The following is a 25,992-nucleotide window of genomic DNA, read 5'->3' as shown; positions in this document are numbered from 1 at the left end:
GCAAAAATCAACTAGTTACTATTTGTTTTACACTGACGCTTAGCAAGTGTAGTGGATAGCAAGATGACCTATCTAGCGCACTAACCACGTATGTTTGCTTGCAAAAACTCACCATTATTGTATGATTCCCAAATTGCCAGTTGAAGCTGTCTAGTTGCTGATCTTCATAGACTAATCTAGGGCCAATTTCACTGTGCTGTTAGCTCAAAAATTTGCTTAGTATAAAAAACGTCTGGCTTATAAAAGCAGGTTACCAGCCAAAACTCCTAATCACATGGAGTTTTGGCTGGTAACCTCCTTTTATAAGCCAGACTTATGTGCTAAGCACATTTTTGTGCTTAGCAGTGCCGTGAAATTGGGCCCCGGATATAGATTCACTGTTCAGTCAAAGATCCCATGTAAAACCTCATAAAACATGCTGGGAAAGTCATGAACTGTGGAAGTACTCAATTTCTGGTGTGATGACAGTATTTCTTTGATGGCACTTTGCATTCACTGTCTCACTCCTACCCTGTATGACAGTCCTGTTCCCTTGATTTTAACATAAAATGATTTTGACATTAACCCAAACTCCCTAGGCCTTTTTCCTAGGATGTCACCTAAATACTGCAAAATCCTCCAATTGGCCTCGTGGAAAAATAGCATATAGCCTCAATCCTCCATTATTTCTTGAATGTGGTCCATGGAGGGTTGACCATTGCCTGAAACCTGCAAAATCCTGCGACAGTGACAGTTAATATGTTGAGACTTGGCCAGAGACATCCTGGAGCAGTACAGAGGATTTCAAGCATAATCCAGGCCTGTATTTATGCATGGCTGAGCAAAAACAACACAAGGTCTGGCCCAAGACCTTGACAAAGTGCATCCTACGAAATCAGTAACGCACTTTTGCCATGTAACCTCCCTCAATCCTCCAAATTGCTCGACTTTGGCAAAGAGGATTTTGAAGGATTCAGGGCGGTTAGGGTTAAAACTGTCTTGTAAACTTCCAAGAGACTACATGTATTCCAAGAAGTTGTGTGTTAATTGTCGCATGTAAACTGCCATCCATTACATGTATGCATGAAATTGATGAATCTTGTCGGTTCTTGTCGCTTTGTGCAGATGACTTTTTGTGAAGCTAAAATTACCCTGTGCAATTTGATTTGATGTTGACAAGTACAATTTGTAGTATTTTTTGTTTATTAATGTGACTTTCATACCTTTCATATCTTTCATATCTTTGTGAGTATGTGTGTGTAGTGTACCATTGTCAGGTCAGGTCACCATACTAGCTGGCTTGTACCCATTCACGGATTTGTAACCGATTGCCAACAAAATGTGGACTACCTAAATTTGGTGAATTGGGGCAGTGTTACCACAAAAGGCTTTTTTTTTTAAAGCGATGGTCAGCTAACCAAACGATGGTAAGCCGAAGCTTGAACTGGGTCTGCCCCCTTCACAAAGAATACATGTACCTATACAAGTCATGATTGACCACAGAAGATACATGTATTGATAATAAATAATAGATGTTGTTACATTAAATTCATGACATAATAAACTTTCAAAATGTAATAATAAATAAATAAATAAATATTAGTTATTAATAAGTTACATGAAATAAGTTACCATCCTTAACTGTTAGTGTGTTATTAATAACTTTATTTGGCAATTAAAGTAATAATTTTGCTCTTAATCATCGTCTTTGGGCAGGAAGATCAAATTTTATCCCAAAGAAGGAGTTCCTGGTGTCTAATGGTTGAAAGGTCTAGGGATGTTCTAACTTTATTAAGACGAAGCTTATTTGATGGCCTAGTGTCGTAATTATGAGTATCAATATTCAGCTTTATACAACACCTGAATAAATCCCCGTAATCTGATTGGTGGATCGTTGATCACATGTCATGGAATTATTCGTACCAACGCACGGTGCGCCCGTGGCGCGCAGCGCACAGTGCAATGGAAGTTCTATTGCACGGTGAATAGAACTTCCATTGTACGGTGTCACTGCTGCTGGTGGTGGCGCTGTTTTAAATCGAGATAAATTGAATATGATTGTTCTCAACCTGTTGAACAGTTTGCATTAATATAATTAAGATGAACTTGTCAAACTTTTAAACAGTTTTTAACCTAAATAAATTGGCTATTAAAAGTCAATGAATCAGATGACAAGGATATTTATTCAGGTGTTATATAAAACAAATAATGAATGTTTCATCTTCGTACAAATGGAAAGAATAATTTCATTCGGTGACATTCCATTCCATTTCCATTTCAATCGGCTTCGTCTCGTGGAATGGAACATTTCATCTGTCACCTCATGAAATTATTCTTACCATTGCACTCACAAACACTCATTATTTGTGTACTAACAAGCACCCAGAAAACGTTGTCTGGCAATCATGCATGGAGTACAGATGGACACTTGACATGGCATATCTGCAAACTTCTCCCAACTTATTACATTATTTGAATTCTCTACAACAGCAGATACCCAGAGTCGGCCTGACCAAGCCCGTCTTGCGCGTCCCCTCCGAGGCTTCCTTTGACACCAGCTCCACCTTCTTAAACGATCACTCCAGCTTTGACGAATCGACGGACCTGGACAAGGGCAAGAGGTCAAAGGGCAAGCGGGCACCAAAGGTCCGACAGGTGTCCATCCCCGACCAAGGGGTGCACAAGGACGATGCCAAATCCAAAGGTGAGGCTCTAAAATTGAGGCTTCAAAATTCTCCCTATGTGTACTGATCAAGTCTGACTGGAAGGGAGTGGGGAGAATTTGTGCATATCTCATTGCCTCTGTATACTGTTTTGCACTATATGAAGCATTATCCACACTCCGCAAAAAATTGCCTCAAAGGAATTGGAAGTGTGGTTTTGCAAAAATTGAAGGGTTGTGAAGTGCAGAAGACTAGGAAGGTTAAGCTGTCCATGTATTAAAGGGAATGTGCATCATTGGCTTTTGCTCTAATTTTCAGAAATGAGCTATTTGAGGGGTTGGTATATTAGATCAAATATTGTTACACTGACATGTTTGAAGTTTTGTGTTCGAAAATGCTGGAAAAACCAAGAAAAACAAAAATGCTCAAGTAGTCTGGTTCCCTGACTCCAGTAAAGATAAAATGGATCAATTTATAGATGCCGGAAAATTGTAAGGTAAGGGAACCAGTCTAGCTGGCCTGCACCCGTCCATGAACATGTAACCAATAGCAAACAACATTTTGACTGAAAAAAATTGTAAATTTGGAGCAGTAGTTGAAAAATAGTTAGGTTTTTCCAACGACCAACCACCGTTGGAAATGTATACAAAAATACCATTTTCTTGAAAATGACTTCACACCAGGTGCCATAACTTTACAGGATGCTTTAGACTGTCATTTACCAACATCCTAGTAAGGTATTTCGTAAAAACTTGGTAGTTTTGTTTTTCGATGTTTGCAAATGTTGTATATTCCCTTTAATGAATATGGATAGATACAGGACTTTTCCAATGTCTACATGTATTTCCTGATGTCTGAGGCTTTCATTGGACAGTTTAGTATTTCTTTGAATTTAACATTTGGGTCCTTCTAGTAGTTGCTACATTTTGCTCGTATACATTTTGCTCATTATACAGTAACCATCAGCCACTCACTTATCAAAGAACCCCACAAAATTGCTTGTAACCGAAAAACAAAACAAATCAGCTTGTAAGACCACGCATTCTGCATTCACAAATACAGAAATTTACATCAACATAAAAGCGTCTACAAATTGATAAAAAGAACACGCAACGCCCTTTAAAATGGCCAAATTGGTTGGATATGATGGGAACTTTGCTACAAAAGTACTCGTCAAGAATTTGATCCCGCCGGATCTACAACACTTTTGGACACGGCAAAAGCTAATCAAAACGAAGTCGAAATCACCATTTTATTTTTCATTTTTTTAAATATAGTGTTATGGAAACCTGAAAAACATTGTATGAAGTTTTGTGTACTTTCCTCTTCTGTTTCAAGTACAAAGTTGCATGCTGGAAGCCTGGAAAAGCCATTGAAAGCTCCTGAGCTGGGACAGCACTGACCTACAAAATCTCTGTTTCATTTGAAGCATTACTTTATTCTTCAGTGAATAGGATATATTGAATAGTCATTCAACATTTAAACATCGAAATTTGGGGTGGATGGTTGGGTGAAAACAATTTCGAAAAAAAGATTGAATATTTTAAACATTGACATTCTGAATGGTCCCCAATACGATTAAAATAACATCCTGGACATTTTTCATCACTCCTCAAGACCGGTAACATTTTCAATTATATGAATACAAAAAAATACTTTAACACCTGTTGCGTCTGGCAGGGTTAGGTTAAAAAAAACATTGTTTCATCATTGTTTTTAATCCCTTCAGCGTCCGTGCTTCGGCATTCAGACATCGAGAAAACCAAACGGGAGCATGAGAAGATGCGTCAGCTGCATGGTGCCGACTGGCTGCTGGCGTTACAGGCACCGTACCGCCAGTCAGGAGCAGACACCAGCGAATCGGAGACTGAAAAGATAGTAGAACGAACGCGTGATGAACCCAAGGCTAACCGCGACAACTCGCTGGGTCCATGCAGCAGCGGTATCGAAAGCGATATCGACAGCACCATTAACGGCAATATCATAGTGCATGCCAGCGCCGACGGCAGCAGGCATGTCGATAATATCGATAATACCAAAAACGACAATCAAGGCATTATGGAAGAGATCTCTGCGGTGCCGTCTTCTGATGTTTTTCTGCCTGAGGTGAAGGCTGATCTGAAGCGTGTGAGCACAGGGCAGACACATGTTCTCTTGGAGCAGAAAAATTCCAAGCCATCAATATTTCTGGAGAGGATAGCGTCAGATTCGGATGCTGCTTTCGAGAGTCCCTGGATAGAAGGGACACCTGAAGAGGAGGGTTTGTTAATTTTTTTTTTAAAGAACACTGGGGCCTTGGTGCTGTAGGTACCAGGTCGTTAGAGTTATGGGCATTCCATGGTAACTCATGTTACTCATGTTACATTTAAAGGGGGTATTCCATCAACTCTGTGCTGTTATTTTATAAAGTGAAAGCATTGAGGGTGGATTTTTCTTATAGAAAATCCCTTGAAATTAAGTGACTAAAAAGAAATCGCCAACAAAAAAATCTTCGCATGAAATAGGAACCTTTCTCACTCACAATAACACCTGCATTTTGCATGTAAAAAACATGGTGCCAAAGTGACTACCTAAAATCCTTAAGTTTACCCAAAAAATTGTTTGGACAAAAAATGTACTTAAACATATTCCATCTCAGTACCACTTCACTCAAATGAAAGGCCTTGTTGTCCCCTTTAATTTGACACTACATTTGAGGTTATGATGATTAGAGTTTTAAAGATTTCATAAATTTCCATTTTTCAGTCATGTCCACATTTGCATGGAATGGGAGACTCTCGACACATTGGTGGCAGCAAACACATCATTCCTTTTAAATTGTGTACGTCATGTTTAAGCTACAGCTTGTTAAAGAGCATTGTAGGCCAAGTTCGCGCAAGGACTATAGTTGACCAATGGTTAACTAACGTTTGCCCGAACTCTGTCTAGTCAACGGTGGTTGACTACGCTAGTCGACTATTTGGAACCAGCCTACTGGGGTTGGTTGCTTCGCTGGTAACCAATAGCCGAGCGCATTCATAACGCTAGCAGAGAGCCAGGATCCAGACGTTTTGCCATGACATTTTGACCAGCATTTGACTAGAGACGTTCGCACGTTGCTATCAGTGCGCAGGCGTAAGGTACGTCACAAATCAACCACTAGTCGACTAATGGTCCTTGCCCGAACTTGGCCCTAGTGAGTAATCCTCCGAGAGCATTATGAAAGTTTTTCACATCCTCAATTTGTTATCCTATTATCTCCCAACCCTCCGTCCTAACTCCCAGAGCATGAGCTGTGCAGTCCTCTCCTAGTCACCGTACAAGAGTCCAACCAGGACGACCCTGTGCATCTCTTCTTAACTGTCAGAGAGACCCACCTGGAGGAGAAAAACTTGAACGGTCACGTGACGGAGAGACTAGAGATCAAATGCCTCAAGGGGTAGGTACTTATATTATAATGTTCAAAATGGTTGAGAGGACCTCATTCCCACAAATTATCCGTAGCTAGGCCAAAAAAAAAAAAAAGTCGGTCTCTGGTCAGCGCGCGCGTCGATTTTAATCATGCGCGTCAATCTTTTTTTTTTCCAAAATGTTCCGCGGTAGCTCCAACAGCGCCCTCTATTGCCGCACCTCCTCAATTTTTTTTACCAAAGAGCACCAAGGAATGGGAAATTGCACCACGGCAAATGATCGAGAGCACCAAGGCAAATTATGAAGGACACCAATGTACATGAGGACACCAAAAAAGCAAAATAGTACCCCACCTTGTCTGTACAATCCAAGCTTGAAAAAAAAAAAAAAAAGCCGCGTCGCCGCGTCAATTCCGGAACTTTGGTCTGACCAGAGACCGAATATTTTTTTTTTGGCCTTATCAATACTGTTTAGATGTGCCTGCCATATTATAACACGACACAATTTAACAATACTACATCCGTAAAGTTTCTACAAAAGTATTGAATAATCATACATTTTTCATTTTTTTTTGTGGACCTACATGTAGCATGCAGGAGAGTATTGAGCCCGTCTGGAATGAGGAGGCAGGGGTCAACGACCTCTTGCCGGTCATTAACCTGACGTTTGATTACATGAGGAGAGATCGCAAGAAACGAGAGTACATTCTAGAGGATCAGGAAAGTTTTCGGGTACGTAGTCCTTTCAGATGGTTTTTGGTTTTGGGGATAATTTTTGGAACTTTGTTCTGAATTTTTAATCGAAATTCTTTTTTTTTAAATGACTGAAACCATATTCTCTCTGAGTGCTCTCTGATGACTGTTTTCCCAGCTTTGCATCATTTTTCAATGTTTGTGGCCTTTATTTCTATTTATCAACATAAAGAGTTTTTATCCCAAGGAGTACATTACTTTGCAAGAACTGCAAAGGGCACTCCATGGTTTCCTCAATAGAGACATTGGGCGACGCAGTGCTTGTGCTCACTTTAATTGTACCAGTAATATTCCGTCTTGGCACAAACCCGAGCATCTTTGCATGAAATGAACACATTCGACATTGGACATAAGTGAAACAAAAACAAATTGTGTTGCCCTCACATGAAACAAAAATCAAGCGGGAACTCTTTTTTTGTGTGTTTAATGTATTATATACCCTTTCTTCTGACAATTGAACAATGCCAAAAAAGGTCAGTTGTATTAAATATAGCCGAAATTATTAAATGTTTTAGGCTGTTGAGTGAGTTTTAAATTAATTTGTGACTATTAAACGTTGAGTTGCAGAACTGAATTGTTTGTTGTCATGCTGTGTAGAGATGTAATAGAAATTTGCCTTAAAACTTGATGTTGTACCTCTTGAAGACATCAGCAAAATGAACATCTAAGGTGACATTAAAGCCACGCAATTGAAGACTGTTTTGGGTCCTTGCGTTGCACTCTTGCAGATCTTGCTAATCATGGCTGTCCATCTTTTTGGTTGGGTGAGGGCAACGACAATTTTTGGCGTAATGGGGCTTTAACCCTAACCCCCTAGGCCCTTGTTGCTTACAACCATCCTCAATCCTCCAAAATCCTCCAAAATTTTCCAAAATTTTGCAACTCCACCTAAATTTTTCAAAATTGTCAGACAGTCCTGCCTCAAAATGCATTCATCCTCAATCCTCCAAAATCCTCCTCATCCCAAAACTTTGCGCTCGTGTTTAAATGAAGGATAACCAACGCCAAATCCTTCAAAATCATCAGACAGTCCTGCCTCAAAATGCATTCATCCTCAATCCTCCAAAATCCTCTTGTGCTTCAATCACCATTCATCCTCAATCCTCCAAAATCCTCATGTGCTTCAATCACCATACATCCTCAATCCTCTAGAATCCTCCAAAACCGCCAGGAGGATTTTGGAGGAGTGAGGTGGGTTAGGGTTAATGTCCTTTAGTATAGGATCTCTGCATCATTTTAACTATTGAGGGGGTACTTACAACTGTCCATTCACATGAGAAAATCCCCATTTTGTTTAATCTGGTAGATATTAAGCAAGACCCTTCGGCCATTTCTGGAGGAGAACCGTCTAGCAGCCACCACTCATCAGAAGGCCATGTTCCAATGCCTCAAGTGCTCCACAGAGTTTGCAGGGCATCAGGCTAAGAGAAAACTCCCCGCCCAACAGGGTACCATCCGAGGCAATTACAACTCGGAAGGGGAGGGCAATGGTGGTAAGTTTTTCAAAGCTTTTTAATGGGAAGTTTTGGAAGATGCTCGCTGAGCTGTCAGAGGGTTCCATAGTTTGGGGGTTTTCTGTTCAAATTGTGAACCCACACATTTGCTCATTGAAAATATTTGTTAGAAACGTTTGCTCATTGGCTTACTTTCATGTACTTAAACAACAAGGAATCACCAAAGAAAAGAAAATGTATGACTGCAAAAAATCAATTCAAGCAACTTTTGGTGCTGAAAAAGCTGTAACATTGAGGTTTCTGCCTAAAATGACATCACGCTTTTGCTCATATATCGAAATTCACATTAGCATAAAAACAAACAAAAAAGGACACCAAAATGCCCTTTTTAGCAAAATGGAAATTGAAACTGATTCTATGGGACACACGTGCATTTCCAAGGAATACGTTAAAAAAATTACATGACTTAGGCATTTTGAGGTGTTTCAGAGACAGTGATGAACAAAAATGCTTGTTTTTTTTCTCAGTGTGTCCTTTCTGCGATAGTGAATTAATTGTGGAACTCGAGAACCCTGCCTCACCAAGCAACCATACATCTATTGTAAGCACGCCCACAGGGTCCCTTAACTCGCTGGAAATGAACCTCAGACCCATGGCATCTTCTTCGCCATGGAAAGTCAAGTAAGATCTTCAATTTTTGAGTTGCACTCATCACACATGTGTCTTTCAGTAGACTTTTTTTGTAGCAGACACAAATTGACCTATCACGATAGAATCGCGTAAAATCGCATAAACGCAGCTTGTGAAATATTGTCCAATTAATGATATACAAATGGATGCGGAACGTGCAACATATGAGACAAACAAAATTTAGCGTACAAATTATCATAGGGTTGTCTAAGGGGCGTGGCCAACTCGCAAATGGCGATAGGTCAATTGTCCATTTAGTTACAATCCTGTGAGCTGAAAGAAACATTTTGTCCAGTAGCAACTTTTCATTAATTTTTAGATCAAATTTTGGTTTGACCAGCTTCTTGTTATGCTTTCTGTGACTGCAAATATATCTTCTTGAGTTTATGTATGTTAGGAAAAGTAAAGTAAAGTGGCCACAAATGTTTTGTGCTGGTTGCAAATTAGGTTTCAGCTGAACTGCTTCTTACTCACTTTTATGAACTGATTATGAATGAGCTGCTGAAAGAAACTCTGTTTTTAAACATTTCCCTTTAGGGATAAGGATTCTGTATTACTGTCATCAACTGAGAAAAGCCGGAGCGGTTCGTCCACCGAGTACCACAGCGCTGCCAACTCCCTCTCCTCCAGCCCAGGACAAGGGATGACATTTGGGCAGGCCATCAGCTCGTCGTCTTCAGGCACCTCCACGTTGGTCAATAGCTCCAGTTTGATTGCTACGTCCACGATAAAGCGGGAGAGGCACATCACCGAGGAATCGATTGAGGACAACGGGAGTGCGATGTCGGCTACCTCGGATCAGGACACGGCTCAGGAGAGCAACTTTGCCCTGCCCGACCCGACCATCAGAATGAGCCGGGGAGATGAGACCAACCCTTTAGAGAACATCTCCACTTACCAGCATGAGAAGCTGCGGGAGCTGCTCCAGGAGAACATGGCTCCATTCAGCCAGAAGTATTCCCTGGTGCCTCCTGACATCCTGGATGGGGTGAGTAGCAGGGAAGTCTCAGGGGCCACTACGCCTAGGTCTGGAGAGACGTCCAACCCACCATCAAGAAATGAGATCGACAACGCTGTGAATTCACCTGCAGAAAGAATTGACAATGACAAAACTAGTCAGCCCCAAGAAGACCGTATGAGGACTAAGTCCAAGAGCAATTCTTCTACAACACTGAAGCAACACAGAAATGACACTCCAGATAAAATTCAAAATCGTGGCAGTAGACCCTGTAGTGAGGACGATATCGTCATCTTGCCAGCAGAGAAATCCAACCACGAGAGACTGGAGGTGAGTTTCAACGGCTCTAATGACAGCACCCAGGATACCCCTTCCTACGACACGGTTTCAGGCGTCGGACGTGCGGGCAGCACCGACAGCGAAATAGCTGTCCTCCGAAACAACAGCATCGATGCTGTCAGTATCAACTCGGACTCGGTCTTTGACACCAGTCTAAACGCGGCGCCAACTAATCTTGCCAATGCTCTAAGTGATGCCGCCAGCAAGCCAGATGCAACGAACTCGTCACTGACACCAACCATTGATGAGCCCCATGCTGAAATCGAAACCTCAGGAGTGCCTTCAAGAGATGTCGGGGAGAAGACTAAGCATGAAAATCTTGACAGGAATGGTAGGAAGTCCCCAACCAACAAGCCATCCAGTCAGAAGACATCGCCGAGCAAAGAGAGCTCTTTGAACTCATCGTTAGAGGCCAGCGTCAGTCTGAGCATGCCCAGAAAGCACTCCATGTTGGAAGCAATAGACAGTGATTTCACCAACGTGGACCATCGGCTCAAGCTGTACTTCTCCATGTCATTGTTCAGCGGCAAGGAAGAACTTGCTTGCATGATAAAGGTGAGCCATTTTAATGCAGGCTTGGTTTTCTCTGCAAATTTCTGCTTGAGGTATCAAGTGAAACACTGTAAATTACTGCACCAACCCCTTCATTTTTAGATTAGGATTTGAAAAACTCAAAATGCAAGCAAACCAAGATCAAAAATACCTTTTCTTTTGCCATCTCTTGCTCGATCCTAGGGATGCCAGTCTTCCAGCTGTAGCCGGAATTCTGGCTTTTTTCAAGTTTTTGGGAAAAAATTCCGCATTCCACTTGTTCACAGGAAAATAAATTGTGTTGCATGCACAGAGAAAAAAAATAATAAAAAGCCTGCTACATTTCGTCGTTCAGGTACATGTCGTTTGATAGTCGCTCGCGAGCCAATAAATATTGGTTACACACTATATTTACATGTTGTCAGCACGCTTGACTCGTAACAAGAGTGCTTGATCAAGCATAAGTTTTTTTGCATGGACTCACCGCATTCACATTGTACGGCGAACGATAGTTGAAAAGCCAGGTGTACTGGTATGCAAATCATTGTGTATGCGCTGCTCCATGATAATCGCCATGCTAGCATGATACACAAATGTATGTGTTGCCATTCATTGTCGACGTAGGTAACACTTGTGTAGTATTGTGATGTACATGTATGTATAGAAATTGCAATCATGGCAAATTTTTCTCAGATTTGTTTTACTTTTTACTATCCTGTTTTTATGACAAAAATGTAGTGTGGCATATTCCAGTTCAGCAAGTCAGCAAACTTCTCAGGTCTTTTAGTCGTCTCGACTCAAAACATCTACATCATGAGGATCAGCAGGGAGGAAAGGTAAACACACCACAGAACCTCGTTAAGGAGCATTGGACTTTTATGTTTAAATTCAGAGATTTTTACCACCTTGACCAAATTAAGTCCCTTGCTGCCAGCTTGAGAAGTTAATTTTTGCGGGGACATCGGAGACCCAGAAAAGTTACATTAGGTACACTTCTGAATCTAACTGAATCGTACAACGAAGTGAGTAGCCTGCTAAATCCAGCATCAAAAAGAACAGTTTTGAATTAAGGGTTTATTCAGATTTACACTTCTTCATTAATGTAAAGTCCAACCTGAAAAATGAATGGAAATTGCTGCTAATTTTCTAGCATAAGTTTTTTCTAGGAATAAATCAATTGATTACGAATTATGAATATGAAAGAACCCCCTATTAGGAACCTTCCTCACTCCTGCAAATTCCAACACCATATGGTAAACTGTACTCAGAAACTGTTGGACTCTGATTGTGGTGATTTGCCTAAACCTATGGAATGGGTAATCAGTTTATTAGTGCAGTACTCGCTCCAACAGATTCCAACAAACCCTGGTGTTGCAGTTTGACTGGATGGGGATTGTTAGGGTTAAACCAGAGATAATATTGTTGTCAAGAAAAAGTTTTCACATTGCCTGAGCAATTGTTAAGCACTTTGAATCTACAGGTATACATACCCTGATATCCCTGGTAACAGGCTGACAGTTGCATGTTTATTCCTGAAACCTGATTAATGTATTGACAACGTAATGGCCAAAATGATGATTTGGAGCGCCTTTATCTTTACAGATCGGGAACCTTTCACTAATTCTGATTTGTTTTGTACAATGTGCAGTGAGAAGCCCTCTGATTGGCTGGCCAAGAGATCCCAGCATTCCGTCCGAGACCTCCTCCACATCCACGTGGGTCCCGGCAGCCAGAGTTTCCAGCTAGACTTCAACAACGAGGGCATCCTGTACACCATCGTCCTGCGGGATGAGGAGATGTGCGAGGCGTTTGTGTCACAGTTGGAAAGTAAGGGTCTGTCTCAATTCATATCCGGGACGAGTTCCGGAAAATTTGTGGTCGCTGTATCAGGTATAAGTTGCAGGATTCTGAACAACTTCCCCACAACCTTCCTGTAATGAAGTTATCAGTATTGGTGAGTCAAGCAGTTGCTGATGAAAATTTCCCGGTAACATGTTCGGGACAAATGCAGAGCACCATCAAAGTGAATGATTCTTCCTGCAACTTATCCGAAACTTGTCCCGGATATTAATTGAGACAGGGCCTTAGCAGTTAGGAAAGATTTTATTTTGGTGCATGCAAGCTGATATGGTTATCACTGAATAAATCATGACTTTGTGTAGTCGTACGAGGCCATACCCTTCCCTATTCTTTAAAATCCACAATTTTGGTGTATTTATTTTAGGATGTAGGAATGTTAAGTCCAGCTATGTCGCACAAGCTTTGGATGGACTTTCATGGGCTTGATAGCCCTTGAAGTTCAAATCCAAAGAATGCGGATATGGCTGTGGCTTTTGAAGGATCTTGGAATGTTCATAACTTAAATGTGTTGTAAGTTCGGGTTAACCCTAAATTGGCCGTGGGTGGGGTGGGGGATTCCGATGCATCCCACCCCAAAACATGCACTTCCCGCCATGAACTTTCGAGACTTTCTAGCTTCAAGTCTGGCGCATGTTTTGATACCAAATACATACAAAAAATGGACCTTGGGGTCACCGCACTATGCAACATTATTTGAGGATGGTCACCACGGAAGTCGCATTTCTCCGTACACAATACACGGATAGTACAGCTTGCTTTGATAACAGTGCGTTAACTTGCTATTCAATAATTAAAGCACACTTTGTCTTATGAAAATCAAATTTTGTGAATGTACAGATTAAATTGCTCTATAGGTGTACCAAATTTTATTCCATATTGTCGCTTCATGACCGAGTTCTTAGGAAATAGCAATCAGACGTAATATGAAGAAGTCAATATATCAGCAACAAGATTGAAAGGAATGGTTGAAATCATAAGCCAATTCAAAGAAATTCAACTTTTCTAAGTGATTTTTAACGAGGAAAATTTATAATAAAACATGCCATCTATTGGATACCATTTTGGGGGGAAATTGTATAAAAGTAGTAGAATTCAGGAATAGCTATAAATAATTTACTTCAAAATCAAATTTTATTTTAAAACATTTTTAGGATGATGTGGTCAGATGTTGCAGCCGTCTGAGGTGTAATAAAGAGTTTGTGAGATTTTACTTCTAATTTTTCGACCATTTTCATTGCTGCGGAAACACAGAGGCCATCCAGCGAGCCCCGATCGGCAAGAAGCGACGCTTCAAGGGCGTGGCCAGGGACCACCCCAACACCCTGATGAACATCATGAGCCAGGTCTTTGGCGAGTCCATGGACGAGGGGGTATTGGAGAGGGAAAGTGAGATCAGCCTGTACATGCTGGCCTACCAAAAGACCACCAAGAGTGTCAAGCGAGGTAAGAAGGGAAATGTTTTGAGAGTAAGCCGTAAAGGGGAAGCCTTTCTGAGTTTGCAGGCTATTGTCACATTAGTTTCAGAAAATAAGAAGTAGCACTCATGCAAACTTGTTCATGTAGATGTGGAAGCATGGTAAACAAATAAAGAATGTTTATGAGTGAAATGGTAAAAATAATTTCATGAGGTGACAGATGGAATGTTCCATTCCATGTGGAGAAACCGAGTGCAATGGAACATTCCATCTGTTACTAGATGAAATTATTCTTTCCATTGCACGAGTGTGAAACATTCATTATTGGTTATACATACAACACCTGAATAAATCGTCATCATCTGATTGGTCAGAGCCACCAATTGTGTGACCTTGCAATGGAAGTTCTATTTACTGTGGAATAGAATTTCTATTTACCCTGGAATAGAACTTCTATTTTGGCGGTGCGGCTGGGCCATGGATTGAGACAAATAATCAAATGACATGTGATCAAGGACCCACCAATCAGATGATGGGGATTCATTCAGGCGTTGTTTAAAATGTAAAAAGAAATAATGACAAACTGCTTTGTCCAATTGAGCCTTTGTGTGTTTGTGCACTTCTGACATACCTGTGTCCAAACACTTTACATTTGTGTAAATGCCTCCCTTTGGATATAGAGATGGATCTGGCAAAGCTATGAAATGCCGTCACAAGTGTTCCCATAAGTTGGAAGAATACTTGAATACTTGTTGAGTTCACATAATTTTGATAAGGAGTCATTGTTCCATGGTCAAATACAGAAATTGCTCCCCAGATTCACTGGATAGTCTACAAACATAGCATTGGTGCTTATTTCTAGATGATTTCACCATTCATGCAAACTTCTACATGTACTTGGAGATGCAGACAAAGACTCGCATGCAGCAATAACTCTGTTGTTTTCCTTTTTCAAATTCCACTTTTCATCCACCATCCAAATGAATGCTTGGCTAGATATATTTTGCAGAGGCAACTTTCATAAAAGAACTGTGGCCATTTTTTTTCAGGATTTGTCCTGCTGTACAGAGCTTTTGCATCATCTCATGCTAATATTTCATAAAAATCGTCTTTCTGAAATAATACTCAAAGGATACTTTTTACGCAAACATTATCATTAGGACCATGAAATTAAGAACATTAACATTGCTGGATCATGATTGAAAACAAAATAAACAAACTTATATTTCCATGAAACACCTTTGACATTATCATTTACTTTGATTGTAGTTTTATTATTTTTAAAAAATTATGCACAATTTTATCTTAAAGGGCAATTCCAGCATTCCGTAATGTCCGTTACAGAGTGTTTGAAATCTCAGTGAATAAACCTGAAAATGCACCACAATCTTGCACATCCATCATCTAGTAATGGTCTAGGAGATTACAGACTAGGAGTTTGGGTTCATTCTCTGAATCGTTAATTAGATATCATGGTTAAAGGGAAAATACAACATTTGCAAACATCAAAAAATAAAACTACCAAATCATTTTGAAATACCTTGCTGGACTGTTACTGAATGACAGTGTAAAGCATCCTGTAAAATCATGGCACCTTGTATACTGTCATTTTCAAGAAAAGTGGTATTTTTGTATCAATTTCCAACGCTGGTCGGCCGACCAGCGTTGGAAAAAACTGGCTTTTTTTCAAATACTGGCCCCAATTGACCATCGCACTTGTTTGCAATCGATTACACACCTATGAACGGGTACAAGCCAGCTAGACTGGTTCCCCGACCTTACAATTCCCCAATGTATGTAAACTGCTCTGTTTCTTCTTATATGGAGTCAGGGAACCAGACTACAGGAAAATGATTGTTTTTCTTGGTTTTTATAGCATTTTCGAACCCAAAACCTCAAAAAAGTCAGTGTAACTATATTTGCTATATATTTCCAACCCCCCAATTCTATCCATTTCTGAAAATTACAGCAAAAGCAAATGATGTATATTCCCTTTAATTGGCTATGTCACGGACTTCTTTTCACAATGCTGGAATTGCCAATACATTAAATTACATTCAACTTTAACCAGCTAATACGGCATGTATAAAATGGCTTGTTTTGAGATTGCATTCATGGTAACAAAGGGACTTCTTCCAATTTTTTTTTTCAAGGTTTACTACGTCTGGATCGGAAAATCTCAAGCAGTGCCCCAAAAAGTATTCCATTCATGCTTATACTTTTCGTGCAGTGACATTTTTTTCAACAACATAACATTCTCTATGTGGTGTCTGTCTGAGTTGTATGCTAACAAACATCTTTTTTTTTTCTTTTTTTTTTTGTCACATTTTAATTTTAACTTAAAGCATTACAAAAAAAGCATGTTCATAGACCATGTCACATTTGTTTACGGAATTGAATGTTGTGGTCACGTGACTGTTCTCGTCTGACATAAGCTGTTAAATGTGGGCAAAATAACATACCAAAGATGCTGAACTGTTAGCCTTGCATGTCGGTATAATGTAAAAGGTGACATGCATGGTTATCTCTCCAAATCTGATTCCCAAAGTCCTGTTGTACTTTTCATGATCCCACAGGAAAGGGTTCATCGGAGATTCACTCACAATTCGCATTGGTGATGGGTTCAAAGATTTTGGAAAAATATTGGGGTTTTTTTTCTAAAATTTTAACAAATATTAACGAAATTTCTATCTTCTTGAGGTACAAAGAAAAGAAAAGAGACAAAATGGTCTAGATTGTAACATCCTGTACAGACAGAGGACAATTTCTGGGTTGCAAATTTATGCAATTTCATGACAGATCATTTTTTCCCAAAATTTTTCTAAATTCAATTTACTCTTACCCTGAAACCCTGCATCATTCCCTTCATCTCTCAATGAAGACTGACTTGCACTTTCTTGAACGGTCAATAATTATTGCTCTTTTTCAGTGCATGTCATTTGAGGTAACTATGCATGAGTACAGAATGCACATTGATGGAAAATGCACCAAAAGTACTAACTGCAATGAAGATCCATACAATCTGTATTGTTAAACATCTCCTCATATGTGGTTAGACAGATATAGCCTGTGGCGCATTTAAGGGGGGGGGGGGTGGTTCTATTCACCCTCAGAAAAGAATTAAAACAGTGGTTTTTCACAGCTTTGTTTACTTGCCGCAATGAAGAACGCCACCTGTTTTTCAATTGTGTCCATTATAATCTTCTTTGAATGAAACCTCCGATGGTCAAACTCAGATGGTATCCGACCACCCCCCCCCCTTTTTTTTTTGGTGTCTGGCTACCTTTCAGCAGGGAAATTAGTCTCATCTCCCCCTACCCCCATTCCCCTCCCACTCCCCGTCAATAAAATCCTGCATACGCCTGATATGAGTCCAGATGCAATAGACAACAGCTTTATCGCAGAGCTGCAAAGCACACATGCTGAGATTTTTTTTCAATGGTAAAAACCAAGAATTCATCTGAGGCACTCTGTTTGTACTCTATTGGTAACTTTCACTTTCCCCTACACTTTCCCCTATACTTTTTACTACTTTGTTGAAACTGTGTACTGTTGCCAAAAAAAAAATGATTTTGCACATTCTGCTGTTTACCATTGTACAAAGTTTGTCCATAACCAACAACTTCAGCATCACAAACCTCCATAAACTCTTTGCATTAAACCAAGTTTGTCAGTAACCATCAACTTCAGCATTACAAAACTCTTTGCCATTAAACCAAGTTTGTTAGTGACCATTAACTTCAACATTACAAAACTCTTTGCCATTAAACCGAGTTTGCCAGTTAACCAATAACTTCAGCATTACAAACCTCTTTGCCATTTAACCCAATTTGTCCATATCCAGTAACTTCAACATGATAAAACTTTCGGCTTATAGCCTATTTGGGTGGTTTTTATGTTGGTGTCTCTTTAGTGACAATTCTTCCACCATTTTCCATAGCGATGGCCCTTGACCTCGTGCCAGTCAGTATCGTGGTGACCCCATCTGACCTCTACCTGGCTGAGGAGAACCACTGGTGGCCGCTGAGACAGACCAAGACCAAAGGCCAAACAAAGCTGCCGCAGTTCACGCTAAAGGACCACCACACAATCACCGATGTTGGCGAAGTGGTGAGTGCATCCAGATCTTCACAAAACAAAAAAAAACTTGTGTTTACCTGACCATAATTTTAACCTCTAAGAAACCTCTTGAAACTACTGGCTTGATGCGAGTAAAGAAGACTGAAACTTTGGCCTTCGATAAAGTTGCCCTACTTTTTGAAATTGTTAAATATCATATAATTTTACCTGGGTTACTCCATGGAAAGATAATTTTAATTTACAATGTTTATACGTCGATGAAGGGCAAAACCTAATATTAATTTACATCACCCCGACGCAAAAATTCCATCTTACAAATTATTTCAATTTTGTTTCAGGAAATTGTTGGGACTCATTGTTAATTTCAATGTCAAATTTACATCAGCAGATTTCATTTTTGGTGGTAATAATTCCACATATGTCGCATTCTAATTCATCATAGCTTTTGGAAATTTGTTCTTCAGTGTGCTGTAAATCTGTTAATCTTCTCCCTTGCCATGCGGGGAATGCGCTTATGAATATTAATGACCGAAGCAGCTCCGATCTACATATATAAGAGGAATTTCCCAACAACAGTTGATGATAGTTTGAACTCGATAGGAACAATGGAGCCCATCGATGCTCTGGAACAAAATTAAAGTATATTTCCTTGGAATTTGAATGATACACATGTTTGACTAACTAAGAAAACCTATATTGGTTCAACATGTTTTATACTTTGTGTCACCTAAACGTCTCATAACTTCTGGACTTTAAATTTAAACATAACACTTTTCATTTGTCGTATTAGTACCCACTATTATTTTGCAGTGCACAGGGAATTGTTAAAAAAATTCAATTCAATTCAATTTGACTTTATTATCCCTGACGGAAAATTCCATTGGCCTTTTACATTTAAACACATTAATGAACACTTACAAAATTACAAATAATAATAATATTACACAAAAATCACAATACATGTACTTCACTAAGAAGAGAGATATAGAAAGTTATTAAAATTAAAATCATTAAAACTTTGTGTGCATGTGCATGTGCAGTTGAAGTACCAAACAGGTTCATTGTCTTCCCATTAAGAAAGAATTTATGTCTGTTTAGCATTCAACATTCATTTTGGTCCATGTTCTTGCTTTCTGCAGGAGCTGTATGAAGATTCACCGTCAGATATATCCATTACGTTTTTCCACGAAGTAAGTGATTTGTTGTTTATTGAGCCCCATTGTGTATGTACAGCTATCATTGAGCCAAAAGTGCATATAAGCCCCAAGGTTCAAGAAAGAGGGAATTTGTTTCATTTAGGAGATTGTGTTTTGATTGTTTTGCTTTGCAATAATTGATGCCTCACTTTGCCAAACAGCAGTGGTTTACAACAAAATATGGCTGTGATGTAGCAAAATTAATGTCGTCTCCAAATGATCCTCTGGAGATGGTCTACGATAGCACTGATTTTTACAACATGTTTAGTTAGAGCGGATGATCAGCGTTGGTCAGTAACATTGTCCCGATGTATTTCAGCATGCCAAATTAGGGCAGTTGAAACCTGTTACGAGTTCTTTTCGAAGATTGCGATCTATAAAGAAGGCAGGCTTCTTGGATTGATCAAATGACATGAATGGCATTATACAAGAAGGCAGTATAGTTAACAGTTGTTGACTGATGTGATGTGGGATATGACGTTTTGAACACCCGAGGGACGCATAGCGCCCGAGGCGAAGCCGAGGGTGCTATGCGTCCCCGAGGGTGTTCAAAACGTCATATCCCACATCACATCAGTCAACAACTGTTTTGTCATACCTCTGTCTTGATGATGTGTTTTACTTGTTTTTCTAAGGGAAATTAAGGGTGGCAAACTGAAGGAATCTTTGAAAAAAAATTCCAAAAAAGTCTTCAAGAAGACTGTCCAGTTCTTTCACAGGAAGTGTCTCGAAACGAGTGTCCCTGCCCGTTTCTTCGCAGAATTCTCGTACAACACGGACTGCGCAGTCGGTACAACGTTTGGTGTTTGATGAGTCTTGTTCAGAAGCTAAATCTTTTATTTGTTGTTATTGGAGCGGCTCAAAAACCTTTTTTGGGGCGGAGAATCTGTGCCTCCGGGCTCAGCTGACATGTTGAGGCTGATGAGGATCGTATACGAAAAAACTAACTGTGTCAGCTCTGCATTTCCGAAGTTCTGAAGGCCTAGGCACCGTTACTAGAGTCAGTCAAAACGTACTTAATCTTAATGCCGCTCGTCGCTGGCCGCCAAATTAAAGTAAATATCGTCTGCAAATGCACTGCTCCCTCACTGCTATACATTATATTGTGGAACGTGAAAGTACTGCGGGGTACCAGTGAGTACAAGTATAGTCTGGTTTAAACGCGGTCCACGCATAATGGTTTGGACTGTGGGGCGGGGACTAGTCTACATGCATGTGATATCACAATGTGATATACAACGGGAGTGTGCCATGCATATTTATCGCCCGGTCAGGTGATCGTCCTGGGCCAATGAAAATACAGTATAAAGACAGAGGTATGACAATGGTATTTATATGACTCGGTGACTGCGTGTGTTATTTCCCTTAGCGTTAAGGCTTTTTACAAACTTGAGTATTTCTTTTTCTCCATAGGACACCGCAGACCAGTCTCACTGGCACATTTCCACTGAGAACACCTCCTCCTTGTCCCGCCTCCTGGACGCCATACAGACTCCTTGGAAGGACATGTTTGGGGTGGATCTCAAGCAGACAGTTCATCCTACATTGACAGTTGAGGTTGGTTAACCGGACTCATTAATTCATGTCCTGCCCAAAAGTGCCTTGCCTGTTACTTTCTGTACCATCCCAAACTGTCCTAGCAGGGCCGGATTTAGTGTTCAGTAGGTCCTAGGCACCGGTGTTCCGCACTAGGCATCATCACCAATTTCGTGTTGATGCTGAGCTGTACAGATCAAGCCAAGCCAAACTGGTAGCTCTAAAAGCCTGTTGGCACCTAGCTTCAAAACGACAAACTTAAAACGTAAATTGTATATGTACATGTACATGCAGCTACATGAGCTTCAGTTGGTGAAATTGAAAATTCTGACAGAGACGCTAAATCTTTGAACAACTCTTCTTGTATGTGTGCGTTTGTTTATGGTGTAAATCGAGGACACACACGTGCAACATCATCGATGAATCAAGGACAGGAACCAAATCGAGGATGACCTCGATTAGAAAACGTGTACAAAACCAATAATGAAAAAGTAAAAGTACAAACAAAGGAAAAGGGAAGAGGAACAAAAGAAAATCCTCAATTTACACCATAAACAAACGTGTCTGGGCGTGTTCATCTATTCAAACCGTGGACGAAAAATACCAGAGAACAAAAGAGAACAATATTGTCCACGATTCCTAGCATACGTCTGCGATTGGGGTCGTGTACAAAGCCTATGGGAGTCTTCCTAAAAAGTTATATTACAAACAAAAGAGAGACAATAGGACGTCCACGATCGACGGTGTGAACACGACTATGTGTGTTTTTGTATGTATTTTATGGCATACTGCGGTATTTTCGTAGGCCCTCGAATTTTGCGTAGGCCTCCAAATTTTTCGTGGGCCCTAGGCACAGTGCCTACTGTGGCTACTGTGGCTATCAAGGAGTAAAAACAGTGTAATAAAGAGTGATACAGAAGGTGGGTTAAAAGAAACCTCACTGAAACCCCTAACATGCACCAACCCAAGCCTTTTCTACAAAATAAAGATTTGTTGAAGAAAAGTTTTGAGATCAAGCTCAAAACAGACTCTATATGTTAACATTTGAAATTGGTGAACTAATACCCTACCCTCCATCTCAAGTCGCGCCAAGACAAGGCCCATTCCTTGTGAATGTTACTACTGCATGCTTGAGAGTCTTGGAGCTAACCGTGGGCTGCCTCTTTCTTGGTACTACTGATTGGCTTGGAGATATTCTCCAAGACACAATGAAATGCGTGCAGATTGTCTATGCTTTCTTGCGTTATCTTTTCATTTGGCATTCAGAGTTCTTGTGTTGTTGATTTTCATTACCCTTTGTCGTTTGTATGGGACACTATTTGGAATAGGTAAACTCTTGTGTTCTTGGTTCTTGGTTGGTTCATCTCCTAAATACTCCGCGTGGGAGTTTATACAGGAGGCCAGAAACACTGAGGCAAACCCCTTCTCTTAGCGATAAGTGTCACTGGGTTCTTTACGTGCATTGGATTACACAACACACAGGACCTACGGCTTTACGTCCCATCCGAAGGACGAAGCAATAATGGTTAAGTGCCTTGCTCAAGGGCACAAGTGTCCACCCGGCGGGCTCTTACCCACGCCACTGTTGCCTCTGAAACACCAGAGCATGAGTCCGGTGTTCTTAACCGCTAGGCCATGACACCCCATTTGTGTATTCACTCAGTTTATTAACCCATTTGAAATATCGTCTCCTATCGTATCCACCTTATCTCAAAAAGACCAATTTGCATTTTACGTATCAAGGATCTTACATTGAGCATAAACTACAAACAAACTACAGTCAGGGTTTGGTGATTTTTTTTGATAATTATTTCTGGTATTGAAATCAAGGATTCCTCAAAAGCGCCCAAGGCACTGCAGCTCGCAAGCCTGAAGAAACTTGTAGAGAGAAATTAGAAGAAATTACAGTTTTTGAGATGGGGGAAACCCCAAAAGAATAATATTTTCTGGGGAAAACCCACAGAGTCAGGTAGGGACTGAAAACCCAATCCACATATTGGCCCAGGCGGGATTCGAACTCGGGTTACAGCATGTGGTGGAAGGCAAGGAAAGTACCACTGTGCCATCCCGACTATCTGTTTTTGATATTGCCTTTAAGTACGTTAAAAAAAACTGTTTTGGCTCTTACATTTGCTTAAGAAAATTTCTCACAATCCTTGCTTTATAACTGTATTTTAATTATAGTTTTCTGTTGTTTTCCATCTAAAAACAAATTGCTGATTATTGCAAAGATCGTATTTTTTTTTTTTATTCCTTTTGATTTCTCAACTTGAACAAAAAATATTAGCATGCGTTACAGGTCTCAGATATTTATCTGAACACAGCAACTTTTTAAGAAACCACTTTTTACAATTTGCCCATTCTTGCAAGTCCTCCAGAAATTCTGTCTAGGCCCCTTTTTACCAGACACAAATAAGCATTGTTCCTTTGAAGCATATTTCTTTTTCTTTGAGTTTATTTGTGTATGTGTGTGTTTAATGGCCCACAACAAAATTGCCCTACTTATGCCTTTTGAAGATTCATATTAGATCAATACACATTAATGCTAAACACCACAGTTTTGCACTGAAGCATATCCACTTGCATTGTCAAAGGAAGCAATCTCCTTACCGCTGATAGAGTCCGTTCCCTCAAGGCCATATTGGATATGAAGTGAGACACTACACTATTGTATTTGTAACACCTGGTTTTCATGGTATTTCAAGGTATTCATGAATTTTAGGAACACACTGTTGTCTTGAAAATCCTTGGAAGGGCCTGAATATTTGTCCAGTGTTGCAATTTTGGGGTCTGCAAGGATAGTGCTGGAATTTGCAGGCTATTTTAGAAAGTTTTGGAAGAAATTTGGGATATCGTGAAAAGTTAAGGAATTTAGGGGCCAATCTACAAAGTTTAAGAGTTAGTTGTTCTGATAAATTAAAATGAAAATAATTATATTTAAGGGAGAACTAACATGAAATAAATCAATGTAAGTTTTGCAATATTTCCAATCCTCTCCATGTTGAATGAGTTATTTATTACATGGAAAGACACATTGCAATTTGTGAATAATTTTCCCAATCTCACATCAGTGATTAAAAACTCTTCATTTGTAATCAATTTAGTTTAGTTAGGTTCCCTGACCCTACCTCAGACGAAATACAGCAATTTATAGACATCAGGAATTAATTGTCAGGTCGAACCAGACTAGCTGGCTTGCAACCGTTCACGGATGTGTAACTGATTGCGAACAAAACTGCAAACCGAAGCTGTATCATTTTATAACCAGTTATTGTATTCTTCGTTAGCGGTAGTATACAACATTGGCTTTTGCTGTAATTTTTAGAAATGTATGGATTTGGGGCTTAGTATTTTATTGCAAATATTGTTACACCGACCTATTCATGTTTTGTGTTCATAGATGCTGGAAAAACCAACCAAAAATAATGCTCTTCTTGTAGTCTGGTTCCCTGACCCTACCTCAGACAGAATGGAGCAATTTATAGACGTCAGGGAATCGTCAGGTCAGGGAACCAGATTGGGAACAAAATGTGGCCCAACTATAATTGGTAAATTGGGGCAGTATTAGAAAAACGTTAGTTTTTTTGTCAACGAAGCCGACTTCATTGGAAATTGTACGGTACCAAAATTCCACTTTTCTTGAAAATGACAACACACAGATGCCACGATTTCACAGGATGCTTGAGACTATTCACTTACAGTCTTCATTATAATTTGATAGTTGTGTTTTTCCTATGTTTGCAATTGTATATATCCTTCAAGTATTATCTGACAACAGATAGGAGTTGAGAAATGCACTGAATATTTCACATGAGCTTCAATCATCCAATTTGAGGCAAACTTTTTAAAACAAGATATGTCAAGTACATGTATGTGTTGACTTTAGCACATTGAGTGTACATGCTCATCTTATAATTTTCCCACCATCACCGATGTCCCAGGTATAATTCCCTGAGAGATACTACATGTATTATCACCTCATCCAGAGATCAATACCGCATTTGACAATGGATAAGTGATCCCCCCGCTATCACAGTTCACCCACCGTGTACGTGGGGGATGCTGTGTAAAGGTTAACAGCCACTACGCGATAACCAGGTCATGATAATGTGTGATCATTATGTCTAATTAGTTCACAAACAGCAGACTTTAGTCTCATTAATGCATGAAGCTTTCCACTCATCTGTCCTGATTATTTTCTATAAACAGAATGGCTTATTTATTTCCTAACAAAAAACTTGTTTCAGTTTTGTGTTTGCCAAATGTAAATGAGATTGGTTGCAGAAGTGATTTTGGTGTATCTTACATTGACAGTTGAATGGTCCGAAACCATTTTAGATTTGAAATAAATTTGAATGAGCAGTATGATGCATGTATTCTGTACATGATACATCAATTTCTCTAGCCTTGTCCTATTTTAGTCCTCTTCTGAAGCAGATTACAGAATTTATCAATTGGCAACTGCTGTCGTACTCAAGACAATACAAGTTTAACATGAAGTTGTTCACACAATTTCGACCACGTTTCAATAGATGGGTCATTGTAAACTATGTAACAATTTCATAGTATTACTAAACTTGTACATTGACGCGCATTCTGAAATGATTTTGCCAGGTTTTTAAGTTATTATTTTTTTCCCATCCCCCTTTTTTTTCTTGCGAAATGGAAAGAAGCTTATTTTCTGTTTCATTGTAACACATCCTGTAAAAGGATGTGTCACAATGAAATAAGTCCACATTGGTAGTTTTGATTGTCAGGTTTATTGTCCTGTTCCATGGTTCAATTTCCCCATGTGTGGCCCCAGTCTAAAGAGATATCTGTCCTGCCTACAACCAGCCCAGAATAATTCCTTAAAACCACGTAGGATCATTTGCAATTACAATGAACCAGGAAAAGTATCTACAAATTTAATGACAGAAACCTTGCTGAATATAGGACTAGTACTGGTATCAAATACCCTGTGAAATTATTCTGCCTGAACTGGTATCATTCGGAAGGAAACTAACATTGAAGGTGGTTTCAAAATTGGTTGCCCGCAGCACACTTTTATATATGCGTTAGCAGCAAAATCCAGTCCCTAAAAATGTGTGTATATGGTGTTTCTGTTTTCTCAAAATATATAGTATCCACTGAGCTGAAATTTCAACAG

The 25,992-nt window shown here is 39.8% G+C and overlaps 1 protein-coding gene across 4 annotated transcripts in view; it reads left to right on the top strand.

Annotated features, from left to right (window-relative positions):
* LOC119719896 (serine/threonine-protein kinase 11-interacting protein-like) overlaps positions 1-25,992 on the top strand; it is a 48,723-nt gene that overhangs the window by 17,719 nt on the left and 5,012 nt on the right. For 3 of the 4 annotated variants that reach the window (XM_038189364.1, XM_038189365.1, XM_038189363.1), the window contains 14 exons: positions 2,470-2,683; positions 4,372-4,902; positions 5,907-6,060; positions 6,622-6,763; positions 8,091-8,277; positions 8,766-8,919; positions 9,466-10,780; positions 11,495-11,592; positions 12,405-12,583; positions 13,868-14,059; positions 16,185-16,229; positions 17,972-18,141; positions 19,251-19,301; positions 20,721-20,864. In XM_038189364.1, coding sequence (XP_038045292.1) covers positions 2,470-2,683; positions 4,372-4,902; positions 5,907-6,060; positions 6,622-6,763; positions 8,091-8,277; positions 8,766-8,919; positions 9,466-10,780; positions 11,495-11,592; positions 12,405-12,583; positions 13,868-14,059; positions 16,185-16,229; positions 17,972-18,141; positions 19,251-19,301; positions 20,721-20,864 — 3,576 coding nt within the window. The remainder of the gene's footprint in view (positions 1-2,469; positions 2,684-4,371; positions 4,903-5,906; positions 6,061-6,621; positions 6,764-8,090; positions 8,278-8,765; positions 8,920-9,465; positions 10,781-11,494; positions 11,593-12,404; positions 12,584-13,867; positions 14,060-16,184; positions 16,230-17,971; positions 18,142-19,250; positions 19,302-20,720; positions 20,865-25,992) is intronic. The other variant, XM_038189366.1, reaches the window with a different exon arrangement.

The sequence above is a fragment of the Patiria miniata genome, unplaced genomic scaffold, assembly GCF_015706575.1.
Source record: "Patiria miniata isolate m_02_andy unplaced genomic scaffold, ASM1570657v1 HiC_scaffold_9, whole genome shotgun sequence".
NCBI classification, from domain to species: domain Eukaryota; kingdom Metazoa; phylum Echinodermata; class Asteroidea; order Valvatida; family Asterinidae; genus Patiria; species Patiria miniata.
Note: the sequence above shows the minus strand (reverse complement) of the source record. Positions and strands in the feature narration are given on the sequence as shown.